Raw genomic sequence first — 15,721 nt, forward strand, 5'->3', positions numbered from 1 at the left:
ACATCTCACCTACAACCAAATAATTAACAATATGAGCAAACCATGGTAGAGAAGTAATGGAAAATAAATTCTCATCGGGAAAATCATCCCTGATTGGCAGGTGGTTAGAGATGTCCTCAAATGTGAGCCTCGAGAGATGGCCAGCCACTACATTCTCCACTCCCTTTTTATCTTTGATGGTGATGTCAAATTCCTACAAAAGTAAAATTGACCATATTAGTCGCACCTTAGCATCCTTCTTTGTAAGAAGGTACTTAAGGGCTGCATGATCTGTGAAAATAATAATAGGAGAACCAATCAAATAAGCACGAAACTTACCCAAAACAAACACTACAACTAGCAACTCTTTTTCAGTAGTGGAGTAATTCATCTAAGCACTATTTAGAGTTCTACTAGCATAGTAAATAACAAAAGGTTGTCCCTCCCTTCGTTGTCCAAGAACAGCACCTATGGCAAAATCATTAGCATCACACATGATCTCAAATGGTAAAGTTCAATTAGGTGGCTGAATTATGGGTGCTGAGGTAAGCTTACCAATTAGCGTTTTAAAGGCCTCATGACAAGCTTGTGTCCACTTAAATGGGGCAACTTTAGTTAGAAGGTCACTAGTGGTCCAGATATGGTGGAAAAATGTTGTATGAACCTCCTATAAAAACCCACATGACCAAGAAAGGATCTCACATCCTTTACTGTCCTAGGTGTATGCAACTTAGAAATTAATTCAATCTTAGATTGATCAACCTCTATCCCCATAAAAGAAATAATATACCCTAAGACAATACCTGAAGATACCATAAAGTGGCATTTTTCCCAATTCAAAACCAATTCCTTCTCCTTACAATAAGTCAACACTCTCTCTAAATTCAATAAGCATGCATCAAAAGAAGATCCAAAAACAGTCAAGTCATCCATAAAAACTTCCATGCAATTTTCAACCATGTCACTAAAAATGCTCATCATGTAATGTTGAAAAGTAGCAGGTGCATTACACAATCCAAATGGCATTCTACGAAAAGCATAAGTACCAAAAGGACAAGTGAAAGTGATTTATCCGTCACTAAAAGTTGTTAAAATTAAAAAGGAAAATAAAATAATTTCAAATATAGTTCAATTTTATTCAATTTAGAACTAAGAAATAAGCAAACCTGAGGAGTCCATTTATTTTTGGTGATTCGACTACACTAAGGTTAAAAGCTCTTCAATGTTTAACCTTTATTTGATAGAACAAACATGTACAACGCTTTTTTGACCAAGAGAGAAAGGTCCATAATTTGTTTTACATTATATGAACATAGTAATCGACCAAGAGAGAAAGGTCCATAGTCTATTTTATATGATAAAAACCTAATTAGTCTCACCTCCACCCCCCAACCTTTACCCCTTCTTTTTAGCTTGTTTATATTTTATATGATATAAACCCTAATTGGTCCCACCCCCACCCGCAACCTTACCCCTTCTTATTTAGCTTGTTTATGTGTTTATTTTCATTAAGGTCTCACTCGAAACTTGAAAAATGTTTAAAAAAAAAAAAAAAACCTTTGAAAAAAGTAATTCTTTCATGTTTGATTATAAAAAAAAAATTAGAAATAAAAGAAAATAAGTAGCAAATTAATGTACAAAATTTTAGTTTTATACAACACTAGCATTTGATTTTTCTTAATTTTTTATTATATTAGAATAACTTTTTTTATTCAATATGGAGAAAATATAATGAAAAAAGTATTTTCTTCTTATTCTTCTTTCCTTTTCTCAAATTATGTCTTAGATCCAAATAGAAACTAAGAGTCTATTAAAATATTGGAAAAAAAAAATAAGAAAAAAATTTATTTTTCATTATATTTTTCGTCTATTGTAAATATTATTAAAAATTAAAAAAATATTCTAATATGGTACAAAAAAATTTTAAAATCCAAATATTATTGATGTGTAAAATATTTTTTCCCCATTGATTTAGTATATTTTTTATTTTATTTTTACTTTTCTTTTATAACCAAACATAAAAAATTTAATTTCTTCATATTTTCCTTTTCTATTCCTATGATTTTCCAAATTCCCAATCAACCCTAAAGATATTCTAATATGGTGGGTCCATCCACTATAGATGATAATTCAAACATTGGACAAGACAAATATCATAACTACTAGCACGCCCTAGGCATTGACTTGGTTTAAAAAGATGGCTCAAGTGTTTAAATGCTGTGCCAATTAGTGTCTGCTACAAGCTGACCTCAACCTTATCAGTTCCAGGTTTAGGATTCCGTCATGGACCACAAACTGGGAATTGGCATATTTGCTGAGGCACAAAGCTCTGCCACAACTCTATGATATATGGCAAAGGAAATTAACTTTTTAAATTCCACCACGTAAAATGCATTGTTCTCAAAACACCCAATTTTTGCTTCAGCTCATGTATCATTGTTGCTCCCAGAAACATTTGAGAGATTCAAATCCTGTTCCAAATTTTTAAAACACATAGGGACTACTAACAAGGATCTAGACACTGGAATTATCTAGAGCCTGTAGACAGTTCAGTCATCTTCTCTTTCTGGGGGGAGGCCGCAAGGCAAAAGCATTTTCTGCACAAGAATTGGAGAACAAAAAGAAAATAGTATTAGAGTCTTCATAAGGTTGTGATAGAGATTATTTTCAAAATTAAAGAGCAGTGGAAAATCTTCAGAAGACTGATAGAGATTACAAGGGCATCATACAATACAAGTCCATCAGCATCATAAATTAAAAGAGTACAGGATTATCATATCATAAGATTGTGATGGAGATTGCTAGGGCATCATACAATACAGGTCCATCAGCATCATAATTAACCATCATTTGAACAGCAGCTCATCAAGAATTATCAATTAAATTAAGCTACGAAAATCACTAGGATAGGGCGAGAATATAGAAGCACGTTAAGATGGCTTAGACAGGCTCACGGAAATTACCAAATAAACCACTTCAAATTGAAGAAGTCACTGCAAGTTGGAAACCCTAAAAGGAGATGTAAAGATCAAAAAGAGGGTTTGTCTAGCCATTGCAACTGGAGTTGAACTAATTCAACCAAAACAACAGCCTTGATGGTTGAAACATCATTATGTTAACTGTTTATGATACTGTTTCAAGTGCTTTCCATTTTTTTAGGAACCTACACGATCAAGAGCTTGAGGAACTTCCATCTATGCATTCTTTGCTGGCTGTTTCACTCCTCTAGTAGGAGCGATATTTGGGTGTTGATTTCGGATGGTGTGGGTTCATTCTCTAGTAAATTTTTTTTATCAATTGATTCATTATTTTAGGGTCTTTCCTCTTCATCGTTATGTTTGGAAGGCACTGGTTCCCTCTAAGATAAAGGGATTTATTTGGCTAGTAGTCCTTAAAATAGAAAAGAAATACAAATCTCCAACCCATGTATCCTCCTAAAAATGAATGCAGGAGATGTCACCCAATTTATACCGAGTGAAAGAAGAGAACAAAGAATATATCTGCGCGAGTATTTCTGATTCTCATATTAGCACCCCTTCCATTCTCTTGCAAGCCAATTCTACTTCTATTCACCTTGCACAAAGGGAGTTCACCTCCAAGAGAAACCGTCATACCATTTTCTTATTTTTCGATTCACAAAGAATTGTGTTAGAAGAGAGAAGAATGTACATCAGAAATAGGAAAAAAAAAATAAAAAGAAAAGACAAAGAGAATAAGAAATCCTTCCTTTACATCAATAGAAACTAGTTACAAAGATCACAGCATAAACCCAAAAACAATTCAATGAAGCAGAGCCAACCAATCCCGCTGCAAGTCTTCCAAAGAAACATGACCAAAAAAAAGACATTTGCCAACACCCAAGCAACGCAAGATAAACCACTCCTCCAAAGAAAATCGCTAACAGTAGCCACACCTTAGAAAATTCCAGCATTCTTCCCAAACCAAATACACCAAATAGCCTTGAAAGCACATTGCCACGAAGCTTTCCCTTCCTTTCCCTTGCCAAAACCCCTAAACATAGTAGCACAGAAAACCCTCAATGTGGAGGGGCAAGCCCTAGTTTTCACCAAATATACCAAATAATTTATTCCAAACAGCTGGTGTTGATCCCTTCAAGTATCACAATCCAAATAAAAGAGTGCATTGCCATAATTACCATCCCAAAAAGGAGGGCCACTAGAGCTTGAGGCCTCCTTTCAGGAGCTGAATGATAATTTTTATGTGCTTGTAGATCATGTGAAGGAGTCCATTAGTTCCTTCTAAGGGAAAAGCTAAAGGAAATGGAAATGTTTCAAAACACAATGGATCAATTTCAAAACCAATTGCAATTCACTGCTAAGTTGAATGTGGTGGCCCAAATGTCTAGGAGATCCATAATAGATGCTTGTGAAGGGAACCGAGTAAAAATACTAGACCCAAAATCTTATGGTGGGGTTCATGATGCCAAGGAATTGGACTTCATTTTGACTTTGAACATTATTTCAAGTGTTCTCGAGTTGAATTGGAGGAAGACAAGTGGCACTTGCCACGATATTCCTCATAGATAATGCGAAGTTGTGGTGGATCAAAGTACAAAATGTGCATTCATTAGTCCAAAAGGCATAACAAGAAATTCAAACGCTCTATACTGAGTTATACAAGTGGTTTTTGGTTCATCTTCTTTAGCAATGCGCACTTGATGGTATCCTAATCTCAAATCTAGGTTGGTAAAATATTTGGCAAAGCACGACTAGTCGAAGATATCTGCAATTAAGGGGATAGGGTACTCACTCCAAACCATCACCTTATTCAAGGCTTGATAGTCCACACACAAACAGAGGCTCCCATCCTATTTCTTCAAGAAATACACTAGGGCTCCAAAGGGCACCTTAAAGAGTCGAATAAATCCATGGTTCTAAATAACAGCCGCAACCATTACATAACGGTTTTTTTGGACCAATACCGTTACACACCACGAAATCAATGGGAAGAAAAATTACAAGCTGTAGCAGCTATTATGGACCGCGACCGTAAAGGCCGGCCGCTACAACCATTACGTAACCGCTACAGGACTATTACACCAAAAAATTATTCCCCCCCCCCCCCCCCCCCTCTTTTCTCTTCATAAATCATTCTCAATACACTATGTGGCAAAAGGGGGAAAAGATTATTATGAGGACGATAATGATACAAAATTTACTACTTTTTAAAAAAAAAAAAAAAAAAAACTCACAATAGATGCATTAATTAACAATTTGAAAATACTAACTTTTTAGAAAAATATTTTCTTTTGATAATATTTGTAATATTTGATATTTTTGTTCTATATTTTTCAACTTCAACCTTCTTTCTTTTGTAGTTATTTTATATTTGTATTATTCGTATGTCTTATGTATCTTATAGATTAATGGAGTTTATAATGTATTTTTTTTATTAATTAATTTAACACACATACGTATTTATCACACATAAGAACAATGAGAAGTATAAATACGCACGTACACGTAATTTTTCTGTTAATGGTGGTTTAAAACAAATGTAAACTTCTTACCCTTACCAAACAACTTAGTTGAACTAAAGTATCCAAAATACACTAAAACTCTTTCTAAGAAGGGTTAAAAGGTTAAAATATGCAAGTACACTAATATGCACAAGGTTGTGTGTGCTAGAAAAAAATTCACAATCGTTATAATCGTTACCCATTATGTAACATCCGCTATTCCCGCTTCCCGTTACACTTGTTACCATTACGTTACGCTACCAGGTACCACGATTTAAAACCATGAATAAACTCTACTTCCAATAACTCATTTAATTATTTTCAAAGTTTTTCTAGATCAGGTGGTGCCATGTGATAAAAGGGCTCAAGCATGTGGTTTTGCCCCAAGCTAGAGTTCAATCTCATGGTCTACTTGCCGCCAAGGCGGTAGTACCTTGGGAAGCTAGTTGGATATCACATCTTTGAATTCTTCAATAACTTCCTTGATTCTAGCTAAACGCAACAAATTTTTCACTATGGGGTCTACTAGTAACACCAAAAACAAAATTAGGGCTCTCTTATTTTCAACCCTTTCTTAAAATGAAGGGTTGAGAGCAACTTCTTTTCTTTTATAATGCTATAGGCTACTAGCATTGTGCAGGGTGTATCCCATATCATCAGGAAATAGCTTGTAGCGGGTAACGAAACTACTTGAGTCATCATACGAAAATCAATCCCAACACTACATTCAAATCATCGAGGAATGCCAAGTGAAGTCTACCTTCTTGAACAAGGACCCATCTGGCACACTACCTTCGAAGCAACACCTACTATAGCCAACACTTCAGAATTCACTGCCTTCAATTTTCCTAAATCCCTTGTCAATTTCAATTTCATTCGTCGAGCTACAGTGTCAACAATGATGTGAGTGGTATCTGTATCAATCATTGCCTTAATATTCTTTCTCTTCAATACTAGATCAACATACATTAGCCCCGTGTCTTGTGATTTGCTGACACTCACCTATGTTCAAGGGCTCCTAAAAATCTTAAGGCCCCCACCATATCCTGTTTTTACCCTATGTCCTCTGTTGTGGTTTTTGTTCCATGATTCAGGGGCTTCAAAGCATCTAAGGCCTCCCGTTCAAGGCATTTTTCTACCCTATGAAGTCCGTTGTAAATAAAATAGGAAACAAGCGGTCGATTCTCCCCAATTACTATATATATGCCCCTCGAGTCCCTAGATAAGAAGGCTCTCCTGTCTCTTCCAAAGTTATCAATCCCTTTATCACTTCCTCCATTAGGAAGCCTATTTGTCTTGTTGGGTCTCTACTCATTGGAGGAAGAAGGGTTTTCCCTCTTCGAATGGCTTTCAGAGTAGTCATCTAGACGTTCCGTGGCAGCGAGATTAGAAGGAAGGTCATAGACTCCATGTCTTGGCAGCTCATTTTTAGGTCACATCTTGACTCCCCATAAAAAGTGAAACAATCTATCAAACTCAACCATGTATTTGATATCAAGCATAAAGGCTCGAAATTCTCTAATATCTTCCTGGATCAAGCTTGTCTGTTGTAGATCATACACCCGACAACGAGCCATATACTCAGCATTTTCTAGGTAGAATTGTGTCTTTAGGGCTTGTTTCAATTCTTCCCAAGTGTTGATGGTGCAACGACTGTTCAGTATATCTTCACATTTGGTCCTCCACCATAGCTTTGCACCGTCCACACAGAATTTTGTGGCAAGTGCAACTTTGTCCTCCTCCAATTCAACTCAAGAACACTTGAAATAATGTTCCCAGTCAAAAATGAAGTTTTCCAATTCCTTGGAATCACAAGCCCCACCATAAGATTTTTGGGCCCAAGGCTCTTACCTGGTTCCTTTCACAAGCATCTACTATGGATCTCCTTGACATTTAAGCCACCACACTCAACTTGGCATTGAACTCTTGCAATTGGTTTTTGTTGTAATAATGATCGGATAAAGGATGCACTACGAAATAAGTAAAACAACAACAAGCAAATGAAACACAACCAGTAAATAAGAAACAACAAAAATCAACACGAGAATTAACGTGGTTCGGCAAAGCCTACATCCACGGAAGCAATCGGCACAATAATTTCACTAAGAAATGTCAAAGTACACAATACATTTCACAATGATCTCTCTCTTCTATCAATACACACCCAAAAGAACATAAATGAGACTCCCTCGGAAGTTTCCCTCCGAATTCCCAACCACCCCAACATTCAAATTCAAAATTCAAATATTTTCTCACAGCCCAGATGCACTCGTTGACAAGAACAGAGCACTCGTCGACGAGCCAGAGAAGTACACTTGTCAACTAGTACGCCCACTCGTCGACAACCCCATTTTTCTGCTCTCGGTATCTCTAAAACTCTGAACTTTTGGGCCTCTCGGTATCTACTCGTCGACGAGGACAGGGGACTCGTCAACGAGTCCCTGCTATGCAGCACACTTATGTTTTTCTTCCTTCCTTTGTTTATGAAACCCCAAGTATAAGAGTCACACCATAAACAACAAAATCCACCTTGGCGATTATACGCCCCTTAGGAGAACTCGAAAAACATATCTAACTGCTCCACCTTGAACTTGAAATGCTCGGTTGGGTTTGTTTCCCTTCTATCAATTGGAGACATGGAGTAAGTTCAAACAATGCTTGAACTTTTCACTAGTCATCAATTTTGTCAAAATATCCGCTGCATTTTCAGACATGTGAACCTTCTCCAATACAAGTTCAACCGAAGTAATCAATTTCCGAACCCTGTGGAACCTCACATCAATATGTTTGGTTCTAACATGGTACACTTGATTCTTCGCTAAGTAAATAGCACTCTGACTATCACAACGCAGCACAACCCCGTCTTACTTTAAGCCCAGTTCTTTGACTAAACCGGTAAGCCATAAGGCTTGCTTTGCAGCTTCAGCAACTACCATATACTCAGCTTCAGTCATGGACAATGCTACCAAAGATTGAACCATGGATCTCCAACATATAGGTCCTCCTACAAGGGTAAAAACATAACCCGTTGTAGACCTCCTATCATTCATATCTCCTGCATAGTCATCATCAACAAACCCCATAACTGAAGGACAACCCTGTTGCTTGCTGAACATGATGCCATAATCCGATGTACCCCGTAAGTATCTGAATATCCATTTGACGGCTTCCCAATGCTATCTTCCTAGATTAGAGAGAAACTTACTTACCATGCTCACAGCATATGCCAAGTCTGGCCTCGTACACACCATGGCATACATTAAACTCCCCACAGCGCTAGCATAGGAGAACTTTGACATGTCCCGGATATCCTCATCCGTATTTGGGCAATTTGCAGTAGACAACTTAAAATGACTCGCTAGAGGTATACACACCGGTTTTGCATCAGTCATGCTAAACCTCTCTAACACCTTCTGTACATAACCGCCTTGAGATAACCATAACCTCCCTGCGGTTCTGTCCAGACGAATCTCCATCTCAAGTATTTTATTGGCTGAACCAAGATCTTTCATGTTAAACTCCTTATGCAACAATTCCTTTAATTGATTTACCTCAGTTAAATCTTTTGCAGCTATCAACATGTCATCGACGTACAATAGCAAGAAAATAAGAGAACCATTATCAAGTTTGTTCACATATACGCAACAGTCATACTCACACCTTTTGTAACCGATCTTGATCATGTAGGAATCAAATCTTTTATACCATTACCTTGGAGACTGTTTCAACCCGTAGAGAGATTTCAACTTGCAAACTAAGTTTTCTTTTCCTAGTTTACTGTATCCCTCTAGCTATACCATATAAATCTGTTCCTCCAAGTCACCGTGAAGAAACGCCGGCTTCACATCCATTGATTCCAAATGAAGATCGAAATGAGCTACCAATCCCAACACAATCCATTAGAAGTATGTCAGACCACAGGTGAAAAAATCTCATCATAATCTATGCCCTTCTTCTATGAGTACCCTTTTGCCACCAACCACGCTTTGAATTTCTCTCCTTCCTTTTCTGAAATTGTCTCCTTCCTATATACCCATTTACAACCTATCGGTCTCTTCCCATCTGAAAGCTCCACCAAATCCCAAATTTGATTTTTATGTAGTGATTTCATCTCCTCAATCATTGCATCCATCCACCTACCTCTTTCCTAGCCGTGCACTGTCTCTTGAAATGTAGTTGGATCGTTACAACTGGTAAGAAAAGCATAAGACACTAACTCTTCAAATTCATACCTTGGCGGAGGTTTGATAGTGCGTCTAGATCTCCGTATAGGAATATCGTCGACTTGCTGGTTTCCCAAACTAGAGCTCCCTGAAAGTAAAGGACCATGATCATTGTCATTGCCTTGAACTTCCAACTCCACCTGCACAGCATGTTCATCACTACCCCAGCTTTCTAGCTCCTATTTCTGTTCATCACAATTTTGAGTACGCTTAACCATAGCCTTTTCATCAAAGACTACATCCCCTACTAATCACCACCTTGTTTGCCACCGAGCCCCACAGCTTGTACCCCTTCACACCCTTATGATATCCCAAAAAGATGCAACGACGAGACTTCAACTTAGACCTCTCCTCACTAGACACGTGAACATAAGCTGGACACTCAAATACTTTCAATCCGGAGTAGTCTACTGCGCTTCCCGTCCATACCTCTTCTGCCACTTTACCCTCTAGTGACGCCTTTGGTGATCGGTTTATCAAAAAACAAGTCATACTAACTGTTTCGGCCCAGAAGTTCTTCGATAGCCCTGCATTAAGCTTGAGACACCAGGCTCTTTCAGTGAGAGTCCGGTTCATCTTTTCAGCCACACCGTTTTGCTGAGATGTCCGGCGAACGGTAAACTGTCTCTTAATGCCCTTCTGCTTACAAAATTCCATAAACCAAGAATCAGGGTACTCGATCCCATTGTCCGACCTTAAACATTTGATTCTCCTCCCCGTCTGATTTTCCTCTTCAGCTTTCCACAATTTGAACCTGGCAAACATATCAGACTTGTGCCGCATGAAGTATAACTAGACTTTCCGTGAGTAATCGTCAATAAAACTCACATAATACACATGTCCACCCTTGGATGCAACTCTAACCGGGCCCCAAACATCGGAATGCACATAATCAATAATACCTTTCGTCTTGTGTACAGCTGACTTGAATTTTGCCCTGTTTTGTTTTCCAAGAACACAAATCCTGCAAAAGTTCAGCTGACATGATTTCAAACCTTTCAAGAGTTTCTTCTTGTGTAGTTCTTTCATACCATGTTCCCCCATATGCCCAAGACGCATATGCCACAAGACGATCTCATCAGATTCAACAACTATGGCTGCAACTCCACCTACAACAGTAGTTCCCTGCAATGTGTAGATATTCCCATCTAACTTTTGTCCTTTCATCACCATCAGATTTCCTTTCCATACTTTCATAACTCCGCCTTCGGACTTGTAATTGTAACCATTACAATCCAAGGTGCCTAGTGATATCAAACTCTTCCTTCACTCCGGTATATATCTTACATTGCTCAAGGTTCTAACAGCACCATCAAACAGTTTTATCTTAACATTTCTTATGCCAATGATCTTATAAGAAATATCATTACCTATAAAAACTGAACTTGAGTTCACTAACCTATAAGTGCTGAACCACTCCTTGTTTGGAGTCATATGGTAAGAACATGCCGAGTCAAGTATCCAAGAGTCTGTAAGGTTATCCGACCCTAATGAAATTGAGAGAACATCACCATCACTACAAATTGAACCTCCTTCTTGAACCACATTCGCTGATTTCGAAATCCCCTCATGCTTTTCCCTTTCTTCCAATCCGGACACTCCAGTTTAACATGCCCCTTTTTACTGCATTTATAACACCAGATTTCCTTTTTCTTCTTGGTTTGAGTACGGGATTTCTGACTTGACCCACTTTTAAACTTTCCTTTGCCACGCTCATTGTTTCCTTTTACCACAAGTCCTTCTCCTTCATCACATATTTTCAGTCTTTGATGAAAATTCAGTAAGGCACTTGTTACCTCTTCTAGATCAAGAGTCTCTTTTCCCCACGTAAAGGTGGTAACTAGATTTTCATAGGTATGATTCAATGGCAAGGAGTTTAGCAACATCAAATTCTTATCATCTTCATCAAACTTAACATCAACACTCATCAAATCACTTATGATTTGATTAAAAGCATTTATATGTTGATCTAAGTTTGATCCTTCAACCATCTTAAGTCAATAAAGACGTTACTTAAGAAAAAGTTTATTATTGAGAGATTTGGACATGTACCGGCTTTCTAACTTTCGCCATATAGCAGCCGCTGGAGAATCCTCCTCCATCACACGATAGAACACTTCATCGGCCAAACACAAGCGTATTGTAGAAGCGTCCTTTGCTTGCAATTCTCCCCATGTTGCCTCATCCATTCCATCCGGTTGAATGCCAAGTAAAGCCTTTCCCATTCCTTGTTGCACAAGTATATCCTTAACTCTCCTTTGCCATAGACCGAAATTTCCGGTTTCATCGAATTTGACAATGTCAATTCTTGCAAAAGATTATCTCGATGCCATGACAACAATTGCTCTAATACCAATTTTTTGTAATAATGATCGGATAAAGGATGCATAGCGGAATAAGTAAAACAACAAGAAGCAAATGAAACAAAGTTGATGAGAAATAACAAGAATCAACACGAGAATTAATGTGGTTCGGCAAAGCCTACATCCACAAATGCAATCGGCACAATAATTTCACTAAGAAATGTCAAAGTACACAATACACTTCACAATGATCTCTCTCATCTATCAATACACACCTAGAAGAACATAAATAAGACTCCCTCGGAAGTTTCCATCCGAATTCCCAACCACCCTAACGTTCAAATTCAAAATTCAAATATTTTCCCGCAGCACATATGCACTCGTTGACGAGAACAGGGCACTTGTCGAGCCAGATACACTCATCGAGTAGTACGGTCACTCGTCGACGACCCCATTTTTCTGCTCTCAGTATCTCAGAAACTTTGAACTTTTGGGCCTCTCGGTATCTACTCGTCGACAAGGACAGGGCACTCATCGACGAGTCCCTGCTGTGCAGCACCCTTATGTTTTTCTTCCTTCCTTTGTTTATAAAACCCCAAGTATAAGAGTAACACCATAAACAACAGTTTTGAAATTGACCCATCATGTTCCAACACTTTCCCATTTCCTTCAAGTCCCCTTTGAAGGAACTAATGGACTCCTTCACATGATCTTCAAGCACATAAATATTCTTATTAAGCTCTTGAAAGGAGGCCTCAAGCTCTATTGGCTGTCCTTTTTGGGATAATAATGATGGCGACACGCCCTCTATCTGTTTCAACCTATCTTCAAAGACTTCCAACCATTCAAGGTTCCTTGGAAGGCCTCAAGCTCTCTTGGCCCATTCTCCAAGGATTTTTCATGCAGAATAAGTTTCTCTAATTCCATAATCATTTCCTCAAATTCATATGCACTATAAAGAATCCCTCTAATGGTTCTCAGGCAGCCTCAAGCTTTGTTGGCACACCCTTCTCTTTCGACAAGTTCACAACAAACTCCTAAAGCTCAAGGAATCTTGTCTCCAGGGTTTTTAACTCATCAACTCTTGCCTCGAGTGTTTCAATGCGCTCCATCTTACTAGACTTGAAGGTTATCAAATTACCACTCATGCTTACTGACTATTGTGCCCTGATACCAACTATCACGAGAACCCACAACTTTATAGCGCATGAAACCCACAACTTTACACTCCAAGGTTACTCTTGCTCATGGTTCGATTACACTGATCTCTACAATATTCTTCCGTTTCCTTCTATTCCTTTTCCTTTTGTGTCATACGTGCCTAAATTTCCATTGATCATATTATTAGTTAGTTAATTAACTAATCTTATAACCATTGTGTGACCTTTCCTTCTTATTGTGTTATTGAGGATCTCTAGACAAAGAAGAGGATTTGTGGAGGGCTTCGGAAGGATGCTCTACAGTTTTAATGGTCGAGGTGGTAGATCTAGCTCTTGTTATACAGCTTCTTTAATTTCTACTCATGGTGTTTCTTTGGGACATTGGCATGCTCGTTTGGGTCATCCATCGCTTCCAAAATTGCAACAACTTTATCCTATGTTCAAGTCTATTTATCATTATGAATGTTATGCATGTCAATTAGGAAAGCAATTTAGGACATGTTTTCCATCTAGATTAGAGTCTCATAGTAAATCATTGTTTTTCTTATGCATTTAGATTTTCAGGGTCAATATAGAAATGGTCATGAAAATTTTGTGTCCTTTGTGGATAATTTTTCATGTATGACCTGGATCTATCTATTAAAAGATTAGCCTAAATTTCTTAATATATTTACTCGATTTGCGAGGAAATAAAAACCTAGTTGGCATTAGTATTCAAACTTCTCAATCTCATAATACACTTGAACTTGTTCAAAATAAGCTTTACGGCTTGTTTGGTTCAGTGGAATAGTTATTTATTGGAATAAGATGGAATATAGTTTAAAATTTGGGAATCAAGGGAATAATTATTCTTTCTATATTCCTAATTATTTCATTCAACATATAATAAAAAAGGAATAGACATACCCACAATGAAATGTGGGAATAGTTATTCCTTGTCTATTCCTTTTTATATGGACTCATAAAATGTTATTTGCTTTATAGTAACAACATAATTTCTTATATAAATAATTATAACTAACCTACTAAAACTAATCTATTCCTAAGAATAGGCATTCTACAAACTAAATGTAACCTTAGTCTTTTTGCTTGGCCAAAGGAATCATTCATCAAACATCACCTATACATACCCCTTCGCAAAATGCAGTAGCTAAATAGAAAAATAGACTTTTACTTAACATGCTCTTAAAATACTTTGGACAAATGTTCTTCTTACAGCCTATCTTCTGCTTAGGGAGGATGCCCTCTATTATGTACCCAAAAACATCCACGTTCTCTATTGTGCCTTATGTCGTTGGTTGCATATGTTTTGTTCATGTTCCACATACGGATCAAGACAAGTTCTCTCATGTTGTTAAACGTGACTTTGTTGGCTACTCAAGAACTTAGACAAGATATAGATGTTATGATCCCCACACTCAAGAGGAAATATGTTAATGCAAATGTTCCTTTTCTCTTAAGAAAGATCCCTTTTCTTTTGTGATGGGCCCTCCATAGAAGAATATATTTCGAGTCGAACAATGATTTCTAGCTCCCCCTTGAAGCATTGATCCTCTGGTCCCTACCCTTATCCCTCTAAAGGGAACTCCTACTCCTCTTTGGAATCCATTAGTTATCGACCCAAAGAAACAGTTAAGGGTTTATGAACAACACAAAGTAGGTAGAGACATCACTACCACCATGCAACCGCCTCTTCTCCCTTCAACTTCTAGTTTCAGAGATCCATCCCAACCTGACTTGGACTTGCGAATTGCACAGAGCAAATCCCAACATGACTTGAATTCACCAACTACTATTAGCAAACCATGTAAATTGAACATTAGAGATTGGAATATCCCTCAAATCACACTCTCCAATAAAAGTATCAAAGCCCCTCATGCTTAAGGTAATTCTAGATCCTCTCAATTTCTCATTAATAGATCTAATGACATTAAAATCAGCACTCAAACACCAATGGGGGGGAACACATGCCATAAACCAATCCAATTCATCCCACAAAATAACCCTCATCTAGGTTATTCAATCCATAAACCGAGGTAAACCACCACTAGCCCTTACCTATGACATCTAAACAAACAAACATAGAAAAGGAACCAATGAAAACATCCAATACGCTAGCCAAATCTAGTATCCTAAATTATCATCATTACGCCCCGAAGAACTAGTAGACACTAACCAAACCCAATTTTGGATCTAGAATCCTAGATGCTCCTAACAAGAAAACCATCCACCACCTCCGATTTAGACTATTGAAAGATAACAATGTCTCAACAATCTCAACTGTAATATTTTTAATATGACGACATTTACCAAGGCAATCCAAAACCCTAATGTTTCAGCTTAAGATATTTTCATTCTACCACCTTATTGTGCCTAACCCTCTTATCCTCCCTCCACCTCCCCCCCCCCCCCATCTTTTTACTTTGTTTATATTAGAGACCAATTTTTTATATTCTTTCTTAACTCTCTCTTGTTTCCTTTCAAAGGTTCTCGGAGAAACAGCAGCTTAAAAAACTGGCCTAAGGGATTAATGATAGAGCAACCAATCCAATCTAGAAGCTCCTATGGGTCCTGGCT

At 37.7% G+C, this 15,721-nt stretch overlaps 1 protein-coding gene across 1 annotated transcript in view; it reads right to left on the reverse strand.

Moving 5' to 3' along the window:
* Positions 1–2,327: 2,327 nt before the first annotated feature.
* The window catches only part of LOC131146078 (uncharacterized protein At4g14342-like), a 33,025-nt gene continuing 19,631 nt past the window's right edge, over positions 2,328–15,721 (reverse strand). Inside the window, exon 4 of the mRNA XM_058095370.1 lies at positions 2,328–2,576. Within this exon, the coding sequence (XP_057951353.1) occupies positions 2,529–2,576 (48 nt within the window). The 3' untranslated portion in view covers positions 2,328–2,528. The remainder of the gene's footprint in view (positions 2,577–15,721) is intronic.

This window comes from Malania oleifera, chromosome 13 (genome assembly GCF_029873635.1).
Source record: "Malania oleifera isolate guangnan ecotype guangnan chromosome 13, ASM2987363v1, whole genome shotgun sequence".
Taxonomy (NCBI): domain Eukaryota; kingdom Viridiplantae; phylum Streptophyta; class Magnoliopsida; order Santalales; family Ximeniaceae; genus Malania; species Malania oleifera.